At 42.8% G+C, this 22,695-nt stretch overlaps 2 protein-coding genes and 2 non-coding genes across 8 annotated transcripts; 1 reads left to right on the top strand and 3 right to left on the bottom strand.

The window, feature by feature from the left end:
• Positions 1 to 6,458: 6,458 nt before the first annotated feature.
• Positions 6,459 to 11,083, bottom strand: LOC109885587 (40S ribosomal protein S27). 5 transcript variants are annotated; one of them, XR_004202535.1, is made up of 6 exons: positions 10,968 to 11,083; positions 10,274 to 10,382; positions 9,477 to 9,587; positions 8,562 to 8,667; positions 8,330 to 8,420; positions 6,459 to 6,736 (listed from the first exon to the last, which is right to left on the bottom strand). XR_004202535.1 is itself a non-coding variant. In XM_020477423.2 (4 exons), exons 1-4 carry the CDS (start codon positions 11,076 to 11,078, stop codon positions 6,708 to 6,710), a joined length of 360 nt encoding a protein of 119 aa, XP_020333012.2. In that variant the 5' UTR covers positions 11,079 to 11,083; the 3' UTR covers positions 6,459 to 6,707. The 5 variants fall into 5 exon arrangements, 1 of the variants encoding a protein (XP_020333012.2); XR_004202534.1 differs by having other exon boundaries at positions 8,593 to 8,667; XR_004202536.1 differs by having other exon boundaries at positions 8,599 to 8,667.
• Positions 9,268 to 9,404, bottom strand: LOC116353200 (small nucleolar RNA SNORA13). The gene has a single exon (XR_004202568.1). It is a non-coding gene; the product is annotated as a small nucleolar RNA SNORA13 (small nucleolar RNA).
• LOC116353199 (small nucleolar RNA SNORA13) lies at positions 9,700 to 9,836 on the bottom strand. The gene has a single exon (XR_004202567.1). It is a non-coding gene; the product is annotated as a small nucleolar RNA SNORA13 (small nucleolar RNA).
• Positions 11,084 to 11,543: 460 nt separating the features above from the next.
• On the top strand, positions 11,544 to 22,655 carry LOC109888156 (ras-related protein Rab-13). The gene is made up of 7 exons (XM_031787405.1): positions 11,544 to 12,174; positions 12,948 to 13,008; positions 17,731 to 17,791; positions 18,083 to 18,160; positions 19,616 to 19,705; positions 19,984 to 20,049; positions 20,278 to 22,655. Exons 1-7 carry the CDS (start codon positions 12,051 to 12,053, stop codon positions 20,395 to 20,397), a joined length of 600 nt encoding a protein of 199 aa, XP_031643265.1. The 5' UTR covers positions 11,544 to 12,050; the 3' UTR covers positions 20,398 to 22,655.
• The last annotated feature ends 40 nt before the right edge of the window (positions 22,656 to 22,695 follow it).

Here is a 22,695-nt window from a genome sequence, read left to right as displayed (position 1 = left end):
TAGCTCTGACTCTAGGTTTCTGTTAACTCTGACTCTAGGTTTCTGTTAGCTCTGACTCTAGGTTTCTGTTAACTCTGACTCTAGGTTTCTGTTAACTCTGACTCTAGGTTTCTGTTAACTCTGACTCTAGGTTTCTGAAGCTCTGACTCTAGGTTTCTGTTAACTACGACTCTAGGTTTCTGTTAACTACGACTCTAGGTTTCTGTTAGCTCTGACTCTAGGTTTCTGTTAACTCTGACTCTAGGTTTCTGTTAACTCTGACTCTAGGTTTCTGTTAACTCTGACTCTAGGTTTCTGAAGCTCTGACTCTAGGTTTCTGTTAACTACGACTCTAGGTTTCTGTTTACTCCGACTCTAGGTTTCTGTTAAATCCGACTCTAGGTTTCTGTTAACTCCGACTCTAGGTTTCTGTTAACTCTGACTCTAGGTTTCTGTTAACTACGACTCTAGGTTTCTGTTAGCTCTGACTCTAGGTTTCTGTTAACTCTGACTCTAGGTTTCTGTTAACTCTGACTCTAGGTTTCTGTTAACTCTGACTCTAGGTTTCTGAAGCTCTGACTCTAGGTTTCTGTTAACTACGACTCTAGGTTTCTGTTTACTCCGACTCTAGGTTTCTGTTAAATCCGACTCTAGGTTTCTGTTAACTCCGACTCTAGGTTTCTGTTAACTACGACTCTAGGTTTCTGTTAACTCTGACTCTAGGTTTCTGTTAACTACGATTCTAGGTTTCTGTTAACTCTGACTCTAGGTTTCTGTTAACTCTGACTCTAGGTTTCTGTTTGCTCTGACACTAGGTTTCTGTTAACTCTGACTCTAGGTTTCTGTTTGCTCTGACTCTAAGTTTCTGTTAACTCTGACTCTAGGTTTCTGCTAACTCTGACTCTAGGTTTCTGTTAGCTCTGACTCTAGGTTTCTGTTAACTCCGACTCTAGGTTTCTGTTAACTCTGACTCTAGGTTTCTGTTAACTCTGACTCTAGGTTTCTGTTAACTACGACTCTAGGTTTCTGTTAACTTTGACTCTAGGTTTCTGTTGGCTCTGACTCTAGGTTTCTGTTAACTACGATTCTAGGTTTCTGTTAACTCTGACTCTAGGTTTCTGTTAACTCTGACTCTAGGTTTCTGTTTGCTCTGACACTAGGTTTCTGTTAACTCTGACTCTAGGTTTTTGTTTGCTCTGACTCTAGGTTTCTGTTAACTCTGACTCTAGGTTTCTGTTAACTCTGACTCTAGGTTTCTGTTAACTCTGACTCTAGGTTTCTGTTAGCTTTGACTCTAGGTTTCTGTTAACTCCGACTCTAGGTTTCTGTTAACTCTGACTCTAGGTTTCTGTTAACTCCGACTCTATGTTTCTGTTAACTCCGACTCTAGGTTTCTGTTTGCTCTGACACTAGGTTTCTGTTAACTCTGACTCTAGGTTTCTGTTTGCTCTGACTCTAAGTTTCTGTTAACTCTGACTCTAGGTTTCTGCTAACTCTGACTCTAGGTTTCTGTTAGCTCTGACTCTAGGTTTCTGTTAACTCCGACTCTAGGTTTCTGTTAACTCTGACTCTAGGTTTCTGTTAACTCTGACTCTAGGTTTCTGTTGGCTCTGACTCTAGGTTTCTGTTAACTACGATTCTAGGTTTCTGTTAACTCTGACTCTAGGTTTCTGTTAACTCTGACTCTAGGTTTCTGTTAACTCTGACTCTAGGTTTCTGTTAACTCCGATTCTAGGTTTCTGTTAACTCTGACTCTATGTTTCTGTTAACTCCGATTCTAGGTTTCTGTTAACTCTGACTCTATGTTTCTGTTAGCTCTGACTCTAGGTTTCTGTTAAATCCGACTCTAGGTTTCTGTTAACTCCGACTCTAGGTTTCTGTTAACTACGACTCTAGGTTTCTGTTAACTCTGACTCTAGGTTTCTGTTAACTACGATTCTAGGTTTCTGTTAACTCTGACTCTAGGTTTCTGTTAACTCTGACTCTAGGTTTCTGTTTGCTCTGACACTAGGTTTCTGTTAACTCTGACTCTAGGTTTCTGTTTGCTCTGACTCTAAGTTTCTGTTAACTCTGACTCTAGGTTTCTGCTAACTCTGACTCTAGGTTTCTGTTAGCTCTGACTCTAGGTTTCTGTTAACTCCGACTCTAGGTTTCTGTTAACTCTGACTCTAGGTTTCTGTTAACTCTGACTCTAGGTTTCTGTTAACTACGACTCTAGGTTTCTGTTAACTCTGACTCTAGGTTTCTGTTGGCTCTGACTCTAGGTTTCTGTTAACTACGATTCTACGTTTCTGTTAACTCTGACTCTAGGTTTCTGTTAACTCTGACTCTAGGTTTCTGTTTGCTCTGACACTAGGTTTCTGTTAACTCTGACTCTAGGTTTCTGTTAACTCTGACTCTAGGTTTCTGTTAACTCTGACTCTAGGTTTCTGTTAGCTCTGACTCTAGGTTTCTGTTAACTCCGACTCTAGGTTTCTGTTAACTCTGACTCTAGGTTTCTGTTAACTCCGACTCTATGTTTCTGTTAACTCCGACTCTAGGTTTCTGCTAACTCCGACTCTATGTTTCTGTTAACTCCGATTCTAGGTTTCTGTTAACTCCGACTCTATGTTTCTGTTAACTCCGATTCTAGGTTTCTGTTAACTCTGACTCTATGTTTCTGTTAGCTCTGACTCTAGGTTTCTGTTAACTCTGACTCTAGGTTTCTGTTAACTCCGACTCTAGGTTTCTGTTAACTACGATTCTAGGTTTCTGTTAACTCTGACTCTAGGTTTCTGTTAACTCTGACTCTAGGTTTCTGTTTGCTCTGACACTAGGTTGCTGTTAACTCCGACTCTAGGTTTCTGTTACCCATCTCCACAGAGGAACAATGGAGCCCTGTCAGAGTGACCATTGGGTTCTTGGTCACCTCCCTGATCAACTTTAGAATAAGGCTCTTATTGGCAGACTCAATAGCCTTGGATTCTCAAATGATTGCCTCGCTTGGTTCACTAACTACTTCTCCGATAGAGTTCAGTATGTCAAATCGGAGGGCCTGTTGTGTGTGTGTATGTGTGTGTGTGTGTGTGTGTGTGTGTGTGTGTGTGTGTGTGTGTGTGTGTGTGTGTGTGTGTGTGTGTGTGTGTGTGTGTGTGTGTGTGTGTGTGTATGTGTGTGTATGTGCGTGTGTGCGTGCGTGCGTGTGTGTGTTTATGTCTGTATTCATGCATGTGTGATTGTGTGTTTCAGAGACACTATCTGTCCTGTGCGGTACTCCCTGTGTCAGTGTGTGAAAGCGGAGGGTCTTGTAACGGTGGACAGCCAAGGAGTTCTGAGGGCGGGGCCTGCTCAGCAGCCCATGGCAGAGTTCTCTGTGCTGGGCACCAAGGAGGTGCTCTCTGCCCTACGGGTGGGTCACCTTAACATTAAGCATTAGAGCATTTACAGCCCCACAATACACAATGCATACAGCTTTAAGACCTTGGCATAGACAATATGGAGTGAATGCAATCCATATCTCTTCTCTCTCTGTGTTGCATTCAGTTCCACTCTGACAGTACTGACGTGCTGCTATCTGAGCCCAGCCAATCAGACGGACATCTGGTGTTGTCTGTCTATATTTCCACTTCCTGGGTTAAAAGGCCCCCTCCTGCCAACATCTTGCTCTCCAGACACCTGACCCCACAGACTTATGCCCTTACAGTTTACATCATGTTGGACAGCGAGGTGAAGATAGGTGAGGAGCAGACTCACACAGAGCCAAAACACAGCTAAACACGACAATGAAAACGTTCCTATACAACAGTGTTTCCCAAACTCGGTCCTGGGGCCCCTCTGGGTACACATTTTGGTTTTTGTCCTAGCACTACAGTCGTGACCAAAAGTTTTGAGAATTACACAAATATTCATTTTCACAAAGTTTGCTGCTTCAGTGTCTTTAGATATTTTTGTCAGTTACTATGGAATACTGAAGTATAATTACAAGCATTTCAAAAGTGTCAAAGGCTTTTATTGACAATTACCAGAAGTTGATGCAAAGAGTCAATATTTGCAGTGTTGACCCTTCTTTGTCAAGACCTCTGCAATCCGTCCTGGCATGCTGTCAATTAACTTATCGGCCACATGATGGCAGCCCATTCTTGCATAATCAATGCTTGGAGTTTGTCAGAATTGGTGGGTTTTTGTTTGTCCACCCACTCTTGAGGATTGACCACAAGTTCTCAATTGGATTAAGGTCTGGGGAGTTTCTTGGCCATGGACCCAAAATATCGATGTTTTGTTCCCCGAGCCACATATCACTTTTGCCTTATGGCAAGGTGCTCCATCATTCTGTAAAAGGCATTGTTCGTCACCAAACTGTTCCTGGATGGTTGGGAGAAGTTGTTCTCGGAGGATGTGTTGGTACCATTCTTTATTCATGGCTGTGTTCTTAGGCAAAATTGTGAGTGAGCCCACTCCCTTGGCAGAGAAGCAACACCACACATGAATGGTCTCAGGATGCTTTACTGTTGGCATGACACAGGACTGATGGTAGCGCTCACCTTGTCTTCTCCGGACAAGCTTTTTTCCGGATGCCCCAAACAATCGGTAAGGAGATTCATCAGAGAAAATGACTTTACCCCAGTGCTCAGCAGTCCAATCCTTGTACCTTTTGCAGAATATCAGTCTGTCCCTGATGTTGTTCCTGGAGAGAAGTGGCTTCTTTGCTGCCCTTCTTTACACCAGGCCATCCTCCAAAAGTCTTCACCTCACTGTGCGTGGCAGATGCACACCTGCCTGCTGCCATTCCTGAGCAAGCTCTGTGCTGGTGGTGCCCAGATCCTGCAGCTGAATCAACTTTAGGAGACGGTCTTGGTGCTTGCTGGACTTTCTTGGGCGCCCTGAAGCGTTATTCACAACAATTGAACCGCTCTCCTTGATAAATGATTGATTTAGGTGCAATCTTACTGCAATATCCTTGCCTATGAAGCCCTTTTTGTGCAAAGCAATGATGACGGCACGTGTATGTATATGTAATGATGACGGCACTACCTTATTCATAGATAACTAACCACACCACCACTAACTTATTCATAGGTAACTAACCACACCACCACTACATTATTCATAGGTAACTAACCACACCACCACTACCTTATTCATAGGTAACTAACCACACCACCAGTACCTTATTCATAGGTAACTAACCACACCACCTTGTTCATAGGTAACTAACCACACCACCACTACCTTATTCATAGGTAACTAACCACACCACCTTATTCATAGGTAACTAACCACACCACCACTACCTTATTCATAGGTAACTAACCACACCACCTTGTTCATAGGTAACTAACCACACCACCACTACCTTATTCATTGGTAACTAACCACACCACCTTATTCATAGGTAACTAACCACACCACCACTACCTTATTCATAGGTAACTAACCACACCACCTTGTTCATAGGTAACTAACCACACCACCACTACCTTATTCATAGATAACTAACCACACCACCACTACCTTATTAATAGATAACTAACCACACCACCACTACCTTATTCATAGGTAACTAACCACACCTCCACTACCTTATTAATAGATAACTAACCACACCACCCCTATCTTATTCATAGGTAACTAACCACACCACCACTATCTTATTCATAGGTAACTAACCACACCACCACTACCTTATTCATAGGTAACTAACCACACCACCTTGTTCATAGGTAACTAACCACACCACCACTATCTTATTCATAGGTAACTAACCACACCACCTTGTTCATAGGTAACTGACCACACCACCACTACCTTATTCATAGATAACCACACCACCACTACCTTATTAATAGATAACTAACCACACCACCACTACCTTATTAATAGATAACTAACCACACCACCACTACCTTATTCATAGATAACTAACCACACCACCACTACCTTATTAATAGATAACTAACCACACCACCACTACCTTATTCATAGGTAACTAACCACACCACCACTACCTTATTAATAGATAACTAACCACACCACCCCTATCTTATTCATAGGTAACTAACCACACCACCACTATCTTATTCATAGGTAACTAACCACACCACCACTACCTTATTCATAGGTAACTAACCACACCACCTTGTTCATAGGTAACTAACCACACCACCACTATCTTATTCATAGGTAACTAACCACACCACCTTGTTCATAGGTAACTGACCACACCACCACTACCTTATTCATAGATAACCACACCACCACTACCTTATTAATAGATAACTAACCACACCACCACTACCTTATTAATAGATAACTAACCACACCACCACTACCTTATTCATAGGTAACTAACCACACCACCACTACCTTATTCATAGGTAACTAACCACACCACCACTACCTTATTCATAGGTAACTAACCACACCACCACTAGCTTATTCATAGATAACTAACCACACCACAGATAACTAATAGACACCTGGATCAAAGACTGACAAGTAAATTGGATTCTTTAAAGGAAAAAACTAAACTTTATTAAGAAGTGAGAGACCGGTGGAGTGATGTTACAGTGATGTCATCATGCCAGGGGACGTTCTCTCTCTACATACACAAAGCAGAGCTCAACACCATCTTTCCTCTTCATCTCCACTTTTCCTCTCGCGTTGTCACTTCCTGAGCAGGGTCACTGTTGGGTCAATCCCGTCTCTCCTCCATTGGGTCTCTCGGTCCAACAAGCTCCATTGCTGAGAGTCTAGTGCTGTTTCCTCCTGAATGAGCATCCTGGGTGAAAAAGAAAGAGTTAGTTATGGTCCCAGACAGATTTCACTTTTATATGGTAGGGAGAGTGAGGTCAAACTACTGTTTATTGTTAAGGCCAGACTGACAGCCTAGCGGTTATTCAATTATTTAATCTAAACTGCACACGCATCTGCGTAGCCAGACGCTAAAATGGTTATATTTTTGATTCTTGATGCGCTGCAACTCCTGCCTCATTGGTTTTTAGGAGCATATACCCACGTTGGTTATTGAAATATGAACTAAAGGTCCACACACCAGTCAGGTCGGTGGTGGTAATGCACTTTAAAAAGTTGGTTGCCAACCGACAAAGTCCACAGAAGGAGAGACGACTAGAAACTAACTAGGTTTCCCCTTTTATCTGTGGATTGTCAGAGTAGAGAACACGATTGTGTGCAACTCAAAATTGGTCAGTATTCTACAAAGATCCAGAAAGGACCTTGTGCATTTCAGGTAAAATAACCCAATGCTTATCTCCCAGGACAAATTAGCTCGCTAAATGTTTTGTTTTGACCTTAACAAACATATAAAATGCAACTATTTCAAAGATTTTACTGAATTACAGTTCATGAGGAAATCAGCCAATATAAATAAATGCATTAGGCCCTTATCAATGGATTTCACATGACTGGGAACACAGATATGCATCTGTTGGTCTAAGATAACTTTCAAAAATGGGTCTCAGGATCTCGTCATGCTATTTCTGTGCATTCAAATTGCCATTGATAAAATGCAATTGCTTTCATAGCTTATTCCTGCCCATACCGTAACCCTGGGGCACTCTGTTGACATCAGCAAACTTCTCACCCACACGACGCCATACACATGGTCTGCTGTTGTGAGGGTGATTGGATGTACTGCCAAATTATCTTAAAATTACGTTGGAGGCAGGTTATGGTAGAGAAAAACATTCAATTCTCTGGCAACAGCTCTAATGGATATTCCTGCAGTCAGTATGCCAATTGCACACTCCCTCAATACCAGACATCTGTGGCATTGTGTTGTCTGACAAAACTGCACATTTGAGTGGCCTTTTGTCCCCAGCACAAAGGGAACCTGTGTAATAATCATGCTGTTGAATTAGTTTCTTGATACCACACCTGTCAGGTGGATTATCTTGGCAAAGGAGAAATGCTCACTAACAGGGATATTTTATTTCAGCTCATGAAACATGGGACCAACATTTTGCATTTATATAGTTGGTTCAGAGCTCGTTTTGATATTTCAACATGCGTGTCTTGGATTGCGTCTGGTGTGGACATACAAAACCAACATGGTCCAAGCAGCATGTTATGATATGGACAGACATTCACTAGAAACTCATTGCATGCCAATATTGTCAATCATTAATACTAGGACAATATTGACCAACTTGTTGGTGATCCAGGAAACGGTATATGGCACCACTGTCACTAAGCAAACAATACAGGGAATAGGTTCCACCTGGCAACACCATATAGTGAGAAATATGTTTAAACATCAAATCGCAATACACATTTTTTCGGCAGATTGAATAAAGATTCACCCATTTTGAATGTTGTGTTTTTGTGCATCTCTGGGTGATGTCCTATCAATTACCTTGGTCATTTCATGTGTATCTGAGCCATTGCCGTTCAAGCAGCCAGAAATTCAGGCTGGTATGATGTAGCACTGATAGGCTCTCACTACCCTGGAAGTTAATAGGAATATGACTTTTAGATTGCAAAACCGTCTGTCATACATGTCAGATTTGAATACGGGCCGATGTCATAACACGAGAGGTTGTCTTCTCTCCAATGAGCCATTTATCATATTTTTGCGATTTTCTCACAACGAATGTGTAATTTAACAGGGGGTCTAACACATTCCTCCTGTGTCTGCTTCGTCAGTCCATGGTGCTGCGGTGAATGTCAGACTCCACGATGAGGCACATCGATCTGCAGGTTGAAAATGGTGAGATTGTAGACTCTAAATTGATAGTGCAGTTTGTTTAGGTGATTTCACAGCTAACTAGCAACTTCATATGCCGATATTGACTTGTGTTGTGTTTAGGTATGTTTGCGAGCCAGTTACCTTCCTAGCTAGCCTATAGAGCATTGTGGATTAGGAAGTTGACTTGAGCTGCAACAGATTTCCACATTGCTACCAACCATATCACAACAAAATGAAACATTTGTTCACAAAACATTGTCCACAGTGTTATGTAGCACTGTAAATGATAGGAATGAGTGGAATTTCCATCGAAGTATTGATATAATATTGAGGTCCCTTGGCGATTTCTAGCCCTAAACACTGCCAACCTGAGCTGTGGTGAACACAAACCAAACCAGCTGAGCAGGTAAAGGGTCACACTTCAATTGGGGCTATTGAAAATCAATACATTAAATTATTTGGGTCAGTAAAGTATGAAAAAACTACATTTTCAACTGAAAAACAAAAATGAGTTTTATTTGACATCTCATGGCATGATCCTAAAGAGTGGCAGGTCAGACTATTACAACTAGAAACAGAACAGACAGTATTATTTCTGTATACTAGTGTGTTCTTGCAGTTACTTATTGAAAGGAATCAGTGGAGACTCCTTCCAAACAAAAGACAACCAACAAGGTTACTGTATGCCTTGGTTGACACCTCATTCACTCTGGAGACAATGAATGGGCAACACATAAAGGCATCAATTAAGTCCAACAGTATTTTTCCATCCTGGACACTGTGTGGAAGGCTGGGGGTGTGTGTAATATAGTACCTTCTGTGAGGCGTGCTTTACCCCCTGTAGGTTGACACAGGACTGTGGAGCATCCGACACACAGGACGACCGTCTGGGCATGACTGAACACTGTCGTGATCTTATAGCATCCTGTAGAGAGAACAGTTCAGACACAAATTAACATTCACCCCAATTTCCTGAACGAGACCTACTCGTATTTTCAGTCCCAACAAATCACACACAATTTATGTTATAATTACTGTTGTGTTCTTGCAGTTGTGGTTATTGAAAGGAATCAGTGGAGACTCCATTCCAAAAAAAAGACAACCACAAGGTTCCTGTATGCCTTGGTTGACACCTCATTCACTCTGGAGACAATGAATGGGCAACACAAAGGCAAGTCGCTACACATCCCTCTAGAAACAAGTCAGTCTCGGTAATAAATAACCACCAGACTTGATTTACATTTAAGTCATTTAGTTGACAACTTACAGAAGAGCACGTACTGTTCCCCTGTGGGAATCAAACCCACAACCCTGGCGTTGAAAGCACCATGCTCTACCAACCGAGCCACACAGGATCACATTGAGTTTCCATTGGCCATGCAAACTCTCCCTTTGGTGGACTGACCAGTTTTACTGAAGACAGGCAAACCAATGACCTGTCAGTTGAATATGGTCCCACATCCCTAGATACTAAACCATTGTCAGTTTAGTTAAAGTCATTTTTTAAATAAAGTAAAGTCAGTTAAGAACAAATTCTTATTTACAATGACTGCGCTTGGTGTGAGCTGAGCCGTGGAGTCACTTCTAGCTAAGCTACAGGGAGACACTAACCTGGACATTTGACGTCCATAAAATACGAGTTAGGGCTCTGTACAAGACGCTTCTTCTTGTGACTCCTCTTCTCCTCCTCTGAGGTTGGGTGCAACAGGTCCTTTGCGAGCTGAAAGAGAAACCAGAGGGTGGCCATCTTAGAAAATGCAGATGGGAGGTCCATTTGATAATCTAGCTAGCTAACAAGTTAAAACCATGTCCATACGGGAGACGTGTACATAAGTTAGTATAATCAAAAACATTTGACAAATGTTCGTTGGGTAAACGCCTGGCTAGTAACTTCAGTACTGGCTAGCCTACGCTTTTTAACGTTATCTTGTTTAGTTAAAGCCTGCGTACGTCCACTATCAAACATAGGTCAAGGAATGAGCATATCTAGTCAAACTGCATCGTGTACAAGCGCTGTCAAATGCTTAGAAACAATAAAACATCAAACTAGTTAGCTAGCTAGTTACATGTCAGTCCATGCTTTCTATTGCATGTACGCCGCCATATTGCGTCAATTCAGCAGACCATAGCACGCGCTCGGCACGCAGTTTAAGATTGTACGAGCTAACCATTGGTTGAATAATCCCGAATATAAATACATCTGAATATTTGCAAAGTTCTAATACATCGATAGATGTGGTCATGTCCCGCTCAAACAAAATTCCCAAGCTGAAGCAAGGGTTATATTGCCTGTGTGCGCACTTACTGGCATGTTGGCGAGTTTGTAGCCGTTGCCGAAAAGAAGGATCAACCGGAAGTTGATAGTTAATAAATGAACGGGGCCGAGGAGCAGGGGCCGGAAGTGTTTTGTCGCCATTACGTGTCAAGGAGGCGAGGCAAAGGAGGCCATGTTTGTGAGGTCAACTCTTTCTTCCAAATCACACAGGTCTACACACAGAGGTTTTGTTCAGCGCCATCTATAACTAGCCTTACTGGCACATTTGATTTTGTTAGATTTCTCTCGCAGTGTGAGGGAGAGACCACTTAATTTTTAATAGAGACATTCAATTTTATATTTCTCATCCACCTCATCTTTTCATTTATTTGTCAGTCAAATCATGTTTGTTACTCGTTGTTGTATCGACGAAAAGAAATATGGTACTAAGGATACACGTATACAGAGATATTGTGACTTATTTCAGTACATGGGTCTCTTTCACACAGCTAAGACCTTATTCATATGGTCGAGCGCCCTCTGCTGTCTATAAGCAATATTGGCCATTCCTGCTGTCCCATTTCAGTCTGTTCCCTCCACTGTAATAACTGAACCCCTCCCTCTCTACGTAATCCTACGTGAACTTCGGCAGGAGAAAGTTTTTGGGCGAAAACGTAGCCCTGTCTGTGTGGAATGGATGTAAGTTAATCGGCCTTTGGAAGAAAATAACTTGACATTTTGGCTTGATAAATGGATTTTAACAAAGCTTTGTGGCGCTGTAGAATTGTATAGCCCATTGAAGTGCAGAAGCTTTTGTTCCAACTTTCGTTTTTAACTTGTGGCGTTCTGTTTTATTTTTCTCCGACCAAAAGAGACATTGGGGGAGAACCGTATTTACCGGTGACCGTTTTCAAGGGAAAGGGAAAACAAGCGGATTTTATGCTAAAGAAAAGCAGAAACTCCCCAGGAGAAATGAGAGTGTAATTTTGACCTTCGTGTATGTTGAGCAATACTTTTTAAGGCATTTCTTAACCTCTTAAACGTTACAAATAAGTAAGAAGAACATTGGAAAGTGTACTGGTTTTGTAAAGGGTCATAGTTTCTGATAATTCACCAAAAACTTTGCAAGACATTATGGCGAAGAAGTACGACTTCCTTTTCAAATTATTACTCATCGGAGATAGTGGAGTGGGGAAAACATGTCTGATTATTCGATTTGCTGAGGACAACTTCAACTCAACCTACATATCAACTATCGGTATGTAGCCTAGCTCTACGAAATCTCATTTAATCGGTTATAGCCTAATCGGCCCCAAAATATTCAGCAACCCTTTAAATTTGTCATTGCTGATATAGGCACCATTATGTCAGCAACATATAATGCCACGTTCTTATCACTTTCACCACGCACTTATCTCACGTTTCCAGTTTTGCTGTGTTCATGTCTCTACACGTCTCTATCGTTGTCTTCCTATATCTCAGTCTGATCCCTATTGTAGTTCACCTATATTGTTGCAGTGCTGCTGTTTCTATATCTTCTCCATATCCCCCTCTCCCTTCCCTCACTTTACCCAGAGGGTCCACCCACCCCCATTCCTCCTATCTCTCCTATCTCTTTTCAGTCTCTCATTATCAGAAAAATGGTTGTCCTCCCTTGGAATTCACAGTTTAAGACGCCCATCTTCTCTGTCCTCTCTCTCCGTCCCTGTCCTGCAGGAAACCCAGACAATAACAAACCCAGAGACTGTGTGTGTGTGTGTGTGTGTGTGTGTGTGTGTGTGTGTGTGTGTGTGTGTGTGTGTGTGTGTGTGTGTGTGTATGGCAGAATGGGGCAGAGCTAGACAGACTTTACTATCCCAGTGAAGGTTTGATGAATTGAGAATGCCTGTCTCACCCTCCATGCATGTCAAAATGGTTTAATTGGCATGACCTATATTTGCTGCAATGTGTGTGGGAATTTAACTCATTGCCTTCCCTCCCTTCCTGTCGACCTCCTCCCCTCTCTCTGTCATCCTCCCATCCTTTCTTCAGGCATCGACTTTAAAGTAAAGACGATAGACGTGGAGGGAAAGAAAGTCAAACTGCAAGTCTGGTAAGAGAAGAGTATCCAGGCAAAGACAGAATGAAAGGTCCATTTAGGACTACTGTTTCCATTTAGGACTGCTGTTTCCATTTAGGACTAGTGTTTCCATTTAGGACTACTGTTTCCATGTAGGACTACTGTTTCCATTTAGGACTACTGTTTCCATTTAGGACTACTGTTTCCATTTAGGACTACTGTTTCCATGTAGGACTACTGTTTCCATGTAGGACTACTGTTTCCATGTAGGACTACTGTTTCCATGTAGGACTACTGTTTCCATGTAGGACTACTGTTTCCATGTAGGACTACTGTTTCCATGTAGGACTACTGTTTCCATGTAGGACTACTGTTTCCATGTAGGACTACTGTTTCCATGTAGGACTACTGTTTCCATTTAGGACTACTGTTTCCATGTAGGACTACTGTTTCCATGTAGGACTACTGTTTCCATGTAGGACTACTGTTTCCATGTAGGACTACTGTTTCCATGTAGGACTACTGTTTCCATGTAGGACTACTGTTTCCATTTAGGACTACTGTTTCCATTTAGGACTACTGTTTCCATTTAGGACTACTGTTTCCATTTAGGACTACTGTTTTCATTTAGGACTACTGTTTGCTGCTCTCTAAGAGTGACAGTTATGGGACCGACACACAGATTTTATTCAACTCCTCGTGTGTTATGGACGTGTGTCTACTTCTCTTTCTCAGAGGAAAGAGGAACCTCCCTTTTTACCAAAACAACCAACTGTTTATGACAGGGTTTTCTGTCCAAATGTCACTCAAAGGGTCACCACTCACTGATTGTAGTACAAGACCGTAAGAATGTAAGATTGTGATTTTATTTGTCGTGTTAGACTAAAGGCATGCAATCCAGTATGCAATAGCTGCAATATACACTACAAATCAAATTGTATTTGTCACATGTGCCAAATACCGTAAAGGCTTACTGACAAGCCCTTAACCAACAATGGAGTTCAAGAAATGTAGGGGGACAATGTAAATAGTCCTGGAGGCCATTTGATGAATTGTTCTGCAGTCTTATGATTCGGGGGTAGAAGCTGTTAAGGAGCCTTTTGGTCCTAGACTTGCTGCTCTGGTACCGCTTGCCTTGCAGTAGCAGAGAGAACAGTCTATGACTGGGGTGACTGGAGTTGTTGACAATATTTTGGGCCTTCCTCTGACAGCGCCTAGTATAGAGGTCCTCGATGTCAGCAAACTTGGCCTCAGTGATGTACTGGGCTGTACACACTACCCTTTGTAGTGCTTTACGGTTAGATGCTGAGTAGTTGCCATACCAAGCGGTGATGCAACTGGTCAGGATGCTCTTGATTTTTTTATTTTACCTTTATTTAACTAGGCAAGTCAGTTAAGAACAAATTCTTATTTTCAAAGACGGCCTAGGAACAGAAGGTTAACTGCCTTGTTCAGGGGCAGAATGACAGATTTTTACCTTTTACCTTTTTTGTCACCTCAGGATTTGATCGTGCAACCTTTCAGTTACAAGTCCAACGCTCTAACCACTAGGCTACCTGCTGCCCGAGGGTGCAGCTGTAGAACTTATTGAGGATCTGGGGACCCATGCCGAAAAGGTGTTGTCGTGCCCTCTTCACAATTGTCTTGGTGTGTTTGTACCATGATAGTTTGTTGGTGATGTGGACACCAAGGAACTTGAAACTCTCGACCCGCTCCACTTCAGTCCCTTCAATGTTTTTGGGGGCCTATTCGGCCCTCCTTTTCCTATAGTCCACGATCAGCTCCTTTGTCTTGCTCACATTGAGAGAGAGGTTGTTATTCTGGCACCACACTGCCAGGTCTCTGAACTCCTCCCTAATAGGATGTCTTGTCGGTGATCAGGCCTACCACTATTGTGTCGTCAGCAAACTTAATGATGGTGTTGGAGTCGTGCTTGGCCACGCAGTCGTGGGTGAACAGGGAGTGCAGGAGGGGACTCAACATGGGCCCCAGTGTTGCGGATCAACATGGCAGATGTGTTGTTGCCTACCCTTACCACCTGGGGGTGGCCTGTCAGGAAGTCCAGGATCCAGTTGCAGATGGAGGTGTTTATTCCCAGGGTCCTTAGCTAGTGATTAGCTTTTTTGGGCACTGGTGTTGAATGCTGAGCTGTAGTCAATGATCAGCATTCTCACATATGTGTTCCATTTGTCCAGGTGGGAAAGGGCAGTGTGGAGTGCAATAGAAATTGCATCATCTGTGGATCTGTTGGGGTGGTATGCAAATTGGAGTGGGTCTAAGGTTTCTGGCATGATGGTGTTGATGTGAGCCATGACCAGCCTTTCAAAGCACTTCATGGCTACCGAAGTGAGTGCTACGGGGCGGTAATCATGTAGGCAGGTTACCTTCGCTTTCTTGGTCACAGGGACTATGGTGGTCTGTTTTGAAACGTGTAAGTATTACAGACTCGGCCAGGGAGAGGTTGAAAATGTCAGTGAAGACACTTGCCAGTTGGTAATGCTTTGAGTACACGTCCTGGTAATCCATCTGTCCCTGCGGCCTTGTGAATGTTGACCTGTTTAAAGGTCTTGCTCACATCGGCTACAGATAGCGTGATCATACAGTCATCTGGAACAGCTGGTGCTCTCATGCATGCTTCAGTGTTGCTTGCCTCGAAGCAAGCATAAAAGGCATTTAGCTCGTCTGGTAGGCTTGCGGTGACCAAAAGCATGTGGGCGGGCACCTGTTTGTTGAACATATTCCAGATTCATGGGCATTAATATTGGGTTGATGTCAGGGCTCTGTGCAGGCCAGTCAAGTGCTAACACACCAATCTTGACAAACCATTTTTGTATGGACCTGGATTTGTGCACGGGGGCTTTGTCATGCTGAAACAGGAAAGGGCCTTCCCCCAAACTGTTGCCACAAAGTTGGAAGCACAGAATCGTCCAAAATGTCATTGTATGCTGTATTGTTAAGATTTCCCTTCACTGGAACTAAGGGGCCTAACCCGAACCACGAAAAACAGCCCCAGATCATTATTCCTCCTCTACCAAACTGTACAGTTGGCACTATGCATTGGGGCAGGTAGCTTTGTCGTGGCATCAGCCAAACCCAGATTTGTCGGTTGGACTGCCAGATGGTAAAACGTGATTCATCACTCCAGAGAACATGTTTCCACTGCTCCAGATTCCAATGGCAGCGAGCTTTACACCACTCTAGCTGATGCTTGGCATTACGCATGGCGATCTTAGGCTTGTGTGAGTCTGTTCGGCCATGGAAACCCATTTCATCAAGCTCCCGATGAACAGTTCTTATGCAGAGGCAGTTTGGAACTTGGTAGTGAGTGTTACAACAGACCATTTTTACACGGTACGTGTTTCAGCAGTCCCGTTCAGTGAGCTTTTGTGGCCTACCACTTCATGGCTGAGCTGTTGTTGCTCTTAGACGTTTTCCACTTCACAATAACAGCACTTACAGTTGACTTGGGCAGTTCTAGCACGAACTGACTTGTAGGAAAGGTTGCATCCTATGACGGTGCCACGTTGAAAGTCACTGAGCTCTTCAGTAAGGCCATTCTACTGCCAATGTTTGTCGATGGAGATTGCATGGCGGTGTGCTCGATTTTTATACACCTGTCAGCAATGGGTGTGGCTGAAATAGCCGAACCCACTAATTTTAGAAGAGATGTCCACATACTTTTTTATATATAGTGTATATCTGACATATGTCACTGAGTACACTGAGACATTGACTGGCAAGGCCTTTGGTGTAGGCTATGACTTCACCTATGTTTTATCTGTCAGGGAATGCCAGTGAGTTATCATAATGTCAGACATGAAGTCTGAAGCAGCCATAAAGAGTTTATTGAATTGGCATAAAACATACGCATGTCTCATCTCTGTGGATTCCACACCCCTGGTAAAAGTTGTCCTTTGATACAGGATCAGGTTAACCTCCCCAAATCCAGACTTGAGCCGTTAGGGGGGGGATATGCCGTACTGACCATCACAGGAGGCTGCTGAGGAGAGAATGGCATGAACGGAGCAAATGGAATGGCACCAAACACCTGGAAACCATGTGTTTGATGTATTTGTTACCATTCCACTTATTCCGCTCCAGTCATTAGAACGAGCCTGTCCTCCCCATTTAAGGTGCCACCAACCTCCTTTGCTGACCATAGCTCAGTGTGTAGGTGGGGAACTTCTACGTGCTGTGAGAACATTAGTGTGACCATAGCGTAATGTTTTTGCAGAAGCGTGGATAAATGATGTGCTGGACACACGTGTGTAAAGGCTGTATGGCTCTGGATATGTATGTGTAAACAGTGTACTCTTTCAATTGGGTGCTGCATTAGAAAAACAGGAAATGTGTAGAGAAAGAACAGCCACCACCTGCCAACACAGACACATCTGCAGTAGTTTCAGTGCTTACTACAGATGTAGGATCTTAATTTGATCATGCTTTTGTTGCTGAGAATCTTCCTGCAAAGCATGAAATGCAAACTAGTAGTGTATTTGATTTTTAATAAGGGTTCTAAAATGTGTAATTTCCACTTTCAGACTTGATTTACCCTTATGGAAAATGTATCAACCCCTACAAAAATGTCCATTAATTATAATCCACATAATAATTCACATTTCCTTTTGCTGCTGAATTATTTTCCTGTTATAGCAAACAAGCTCAAATTAAGATCCTACATCTGTACTCCAGGATGTTCAAAGAGCTACTTTTTGAAGAAGGTGAAACATTTTCCCTAATATATTCTGTTTTCAGGGACACAGCAGGGCAGGAGAGGTTTAAGACCATCACTACAGCCTACTACAGAGGAGCTATGGTGAGTCTCTCAACTCTCTCTCAATCAGATCACGAGTGATTTAATCATCTACACCTGTCTAAAACTGTGAGCACAATCAGAATGTGGACAAGATCAGGACAAAAGGGGCATCTTAGCACCAGGCATAAACGGGCCTTCTCTCTCTCTTCACCTTTGTAGATATGAGAGAACATTATGGGTGTAAGGTTATGACTGGAACTATTAGTATCACATTTCTTACATCCATCAGGTTGATTTTGAATTGCACAATGTTTTATTTTTGTCTGACTCGTGTCTCCCGTGATCTCTCAGGGCATCATCCTGGTGTATGACATCACAGACGAGAAGTCCTACGAGAACATTCAGAACTGGATGAAGAGCATCAAGGAGGTGACAGGGGAAACACAGACTGACTGTTGACAGGGAAACAGAGACTGACTGTTGACGGGAAAACACAGACTGACTTTTGACGGGGAAACACAGGCTGACTGTTGACGGGGAAACACAGGCTGACTGTTGACGGGGAAACACAGGCTGACTGTTGACGGGGAAACACAGGCTGACTGTTGAGGGGGAAAACACAGACTGACTGTTGACAGGGGAAACACAGACTGACTGTTGACAGGGGGAAACACAGACTGACTGTTGACAGGGGAAACGCGAAGGCTGACTGTTGACAGGGGAAACGCGAAGGCTGACTGTTGACAGGGGAAACGCGAAGGCTGACTGTTGACAGGGGAAACGCGAAGGCTGACTGTTGACAGGAGAAACGCGAAGGCTGACTGTTGACAGGAGAAACGCGAAGGCTGACTGTTGACAGGAGAAACGCGAAGGCTGACTGTTGACAGACAACACGAAGACTGACTGTTGTGAAACAGGGACGGGACAAGACATGACACAGGCTAGAAAGAAACCGAGGGCAGCATTTTCTCAGGCCTCTAGAAAGGATTTGAAACAATAAAATGAGACATGAGCAACACTACCAGAGGGTCTCATACCACTGTTTCCTTATTCCTTGGTCAGTGATGGATGACTTTTAGAAAAGCACGAGGAGCAGAAATGATGTAGCTGTCTCTCCACTGACATGTTAACCTTCTTTAGATGAATCAGCCATTATGCACAGTGACATTAAACAACCCCTAGACAGACAGTCGTATGGAATGACTGCACAGTGACATTAAACAACCCCTAGACAGACAGTCTTATGGAATGACTGCACAGTGACATTAAACAACCCCTAGACAGACAGTCTTATGGAATGACTGCACAGGACATTAAACAACCCCTAGACAGACAGTCTTATGGAATGACTGCACAGTGACATTAAACAACCCCTAGACAGACAGTCTTATGGAATGACTGCACAGTGACATTAAACAACCCCTAGACAGACAGTCTTATGGAATGACTGCACAGTGACATTCACCCACAGTGACATTAAACAACCCCTAGACAGACAGTCTTATGGAATGACTGCACAGGACATTATTCTGATTGACCAGACTTATTGCCATCTATAAACCACAGTAACAAGGGTTACATTGAGACTAGATGTTAGTCTGTTTTCTAGGGGGGTGCCTTTAGTGAGTAACGGGGCATACAACTGCACTCCCAGAAACATGTTTACATTTGTTTGCAGAGTTAACAAAGATAAGTTCAAAGTGAACATATTCAAATGAGTTCATGATTTCCCATCTGAACCAAGAGTTAGACGTGGCTCCAATTTAGAGCTGAATTAAAGCCTCTCCTAGAGGGTGCTTGGGGAGGCAGAACTAAGGGCAGAAGATGAGGGATACATCATTGAAATTTAAAATGGATGCCAACTCCCTATCTTTTATCCCCCAGAATGCATCAGCGGGGGTCAGCCGGATGTTGCTAGCTAACAAGTGTGACATTGAGGCCAAGAGGAAGGTATCCAAGGAAACGGGGGAAAAGGTGAGCCTCTACCATTTTAATGATCATTGTTTTGATTATGAAGTGTTTTCTTTCAATGATATTGACACTGATGTGCAGATGTTCGTGATGGATGGATGTGTGGATCATTGAGGGAGAAGAGCTCCGACTTTTCAACCTGAAGATCACTGACGTCATGATTTGACCTCGTATTTTTCTGAGTTCCCAGTTGTTTTGAACGTGGCATAAACTCTGCTGATTAGGAGAGGGAAGTGACATCATATCCTGCTGTAATCACACTTGTGTTCTGTTGTTGACAGCTGGCAAAGGATCATGGGATCAGATTCTTTGAGACCAGTGCAAAGGCCAGCATCAATGTTGATGAGGTGAGATAAATATGTTATTTTAGATATTATATTTATCTCCTTTATTCAATCACAGAGTCTGTCTTTATCTGGTCCTTTATTATGCATTTCACATTGGGGAATATGGGTGTTGTCCTTCTCATACAGGTTACATGTGCCACATACCCTAATAATCCCCATACCCCCTCTCACCTACTGTTACCCTTTCTCTGCCCCTCTCTCCCTCCACCTCTTCCTGCCTCTCTGTAGTCTTTTATGGCTTTGGCTCGAGATATTCTACTGAAGTCCAGCAAGAAGCCGGGCCCCACAGGTCGCGAGGTCAAAATCACCAACGCTGAGAAGAAATCCTCCAAATGTCTCCTACTGTAGAGGCAGAGCTGGCCTGTCCTGGCTGACTCTTCGTTGCCCGAGGGAACTATCACATATAGGAACAATATTATTGCAAAGGAAAGGGTTTCAAAGGCGCAATCCACAAGTTCTCTGTCCCCTGTGGCAACAAGATCAATTTCATAAACTATTGACTTGAGAAAAAATACAAATGTTTTCATTTACTTCCCCCTCCCCTTTAAAAAGTGCTAACTACACTTTTTTTGACCAGAAAGCAAACTTCTGGATTGCACTTTTAATGACCATGTAACTATGTTGAGGTGGTCCAAGGGCATTTTACAGAGGAATATCCAGTGGTTTGTTTAAACAATAGGATGAACACCACCTTGATTTCAACCAAAACATGTTTTGTATCAACTGTCTTCAATCTCCTGTAATTGCTTGGTTGTCTTGGTGACTGACTGACATGGTATGTTTACACTCCACCAGAGCCATACAGAGTTAAGGAAAATATCTTCCATGTTGGCTCCACATGTTCCATGAGACAACATTCCAAAATGAATTCCTTCTACAATGATCTGTTCAACTAGGTTTTTTGGAACCAACATGGTGGTCGATCAAATTCTAAATCCCAAACTGAGTTTGCTGAACTCTGTAATCCCATGGCTCTGGACTTCACACTGTAGAGTAGGGGTGCACAGCTCCTTAATGGAACAAGAGTCTGCTGTGTTTCATTCTATCTCTCTATTTCAGAGGAATTATTTTTCCTTGATTAACCAGGAACATTAACAAGTGACCTTTCAGTCAAACTGCCAATCACATTCTTGCTTTTTGATTGAACAGTTGATGTACCAGTAGATTGTCTCGAGAGTGTAATCACTGGGCTCCTCGGATGGAAATGAGTTCCTGATGGAGAGACGAGGTCAAAAAGCAGCAGGTAGTACTGTAACATTAAAGGTAACTACTACCATAATGGGGACCCTAGAGGACCTGAGTTGTGCACCGCTGCGATAGAATCACTTTTCAGTGTCATAGCCAAAGAATGTAAATTAGGACAACACACAGACATTCCCTTCCATTCGTTTTATTTCTATGTTCATAGCAGCTCATAGTGTTTAGGAGGAGCACAGGGGGCATTCTAGAGCGTGACGGGAGTTTAGATCTATATGCTGTAACTATGGTGATGGTACCTTATGCTCTTAAAGGGATAGTTCACCCTAAATTGTCATTTTGTCTGTGTTTTCCACACTATGTAAAGATGAGTGATCTGGGTTGTGCCTGTTGTAAACTATTCTTTTACTACATAAAGTGTGGTACATGGATGGACTGAGGATGTGGAAGAGGGAGACAGGGAAGTGCAATATGAGAGGAGTGATGAGAGAATGAGATGGATAGATGAAGCAAGGGAACAAAAACAGATGAGTAAAGCAAGTGTCATAGAGACAGGGATGGAATGATGCTGATGAGAGTTGGACATGGAGGGATGAGATGTTCTCTTTTGCTGATAGACATACTGACCCTTTCTGATCTGATAGACATACTGACCCTTTCTGATCTGATAGACATACTGACCCTTTCTGATCTGATAGACATACTGACCCTTTCTGATCTGATAGACATACTGACCCTTTCTGATCTGATAGACATACTGACCCTTTCTGATCTGATAGACATACTGACCCTTTCTGATCTGATAGACATACTGACCCTTTCTGATCTGATAGACACACTGACCTTTTGTCTCATGCACCTGTTCAACAGCTTTGGAAACAAAGAAACACCCTTCCTTCCTCTTTCAGACAGACCAGGGCCCTGGTCCAATGCACCCCTGGAGGTAATCACTGATGTACTACTGGATAGATTTGCAAATATATCTCTCCATATATAATTTACTGTACTGTGATTGGACAAGACTTCCACCTCGATACTCTCACCAATCCAAACGTGTCAGATCAGTGATTACTCTGAAGGAAGGAATGATGTCTCTTCCCATGCCAGACACTACATAATCATTACTGTGCCAGCAAGCTTCTCTGTCTATGGGTTCATTTCAATTCTCTAAAGTGGCTTCCACTGGGAAGAAGACAAGGGGAAGAAGCTACTCCAGACTATTGAGATGATGCACCCTGTGTGTTTTTACTCTGATATCTCACTGTCCCCTCCCTCACCTTTCCTCTTTTCCTTCACACACATGTTCACCCTATCCACCATTCCTTGTCTGATCAATTATCTTATGACCAATGTATACTATTTTACATACGCTCTGCTTAGCCTATTCAATAAAAGACTGTCAAAAAGAAGCCTTCTGTTTTGTAGGCTTATACTTTCATTTTCTCAGAG

This window comes from Oncorhynchus kisutch, linkage group LG13 (assembly GCF_002021735.2).
Source record: "Oncorhynchus kisutch isolate 150728-3 linkage group LG13, Okis_V2, whole genome shotgun sequence".
Classification (NCBI taxonomy): Eukaryota; Metazoa; Chordata; class Actinopteri; order Salmoniformes; family Salmonidae; genus Oncorhynchus; species Oncorhynchus kisutch.
The sequence above is the reverse complement of the archived record's forward strand: the minus strand, read 5'-3'. Positions and strand labels throughout refer to the sequence as shown.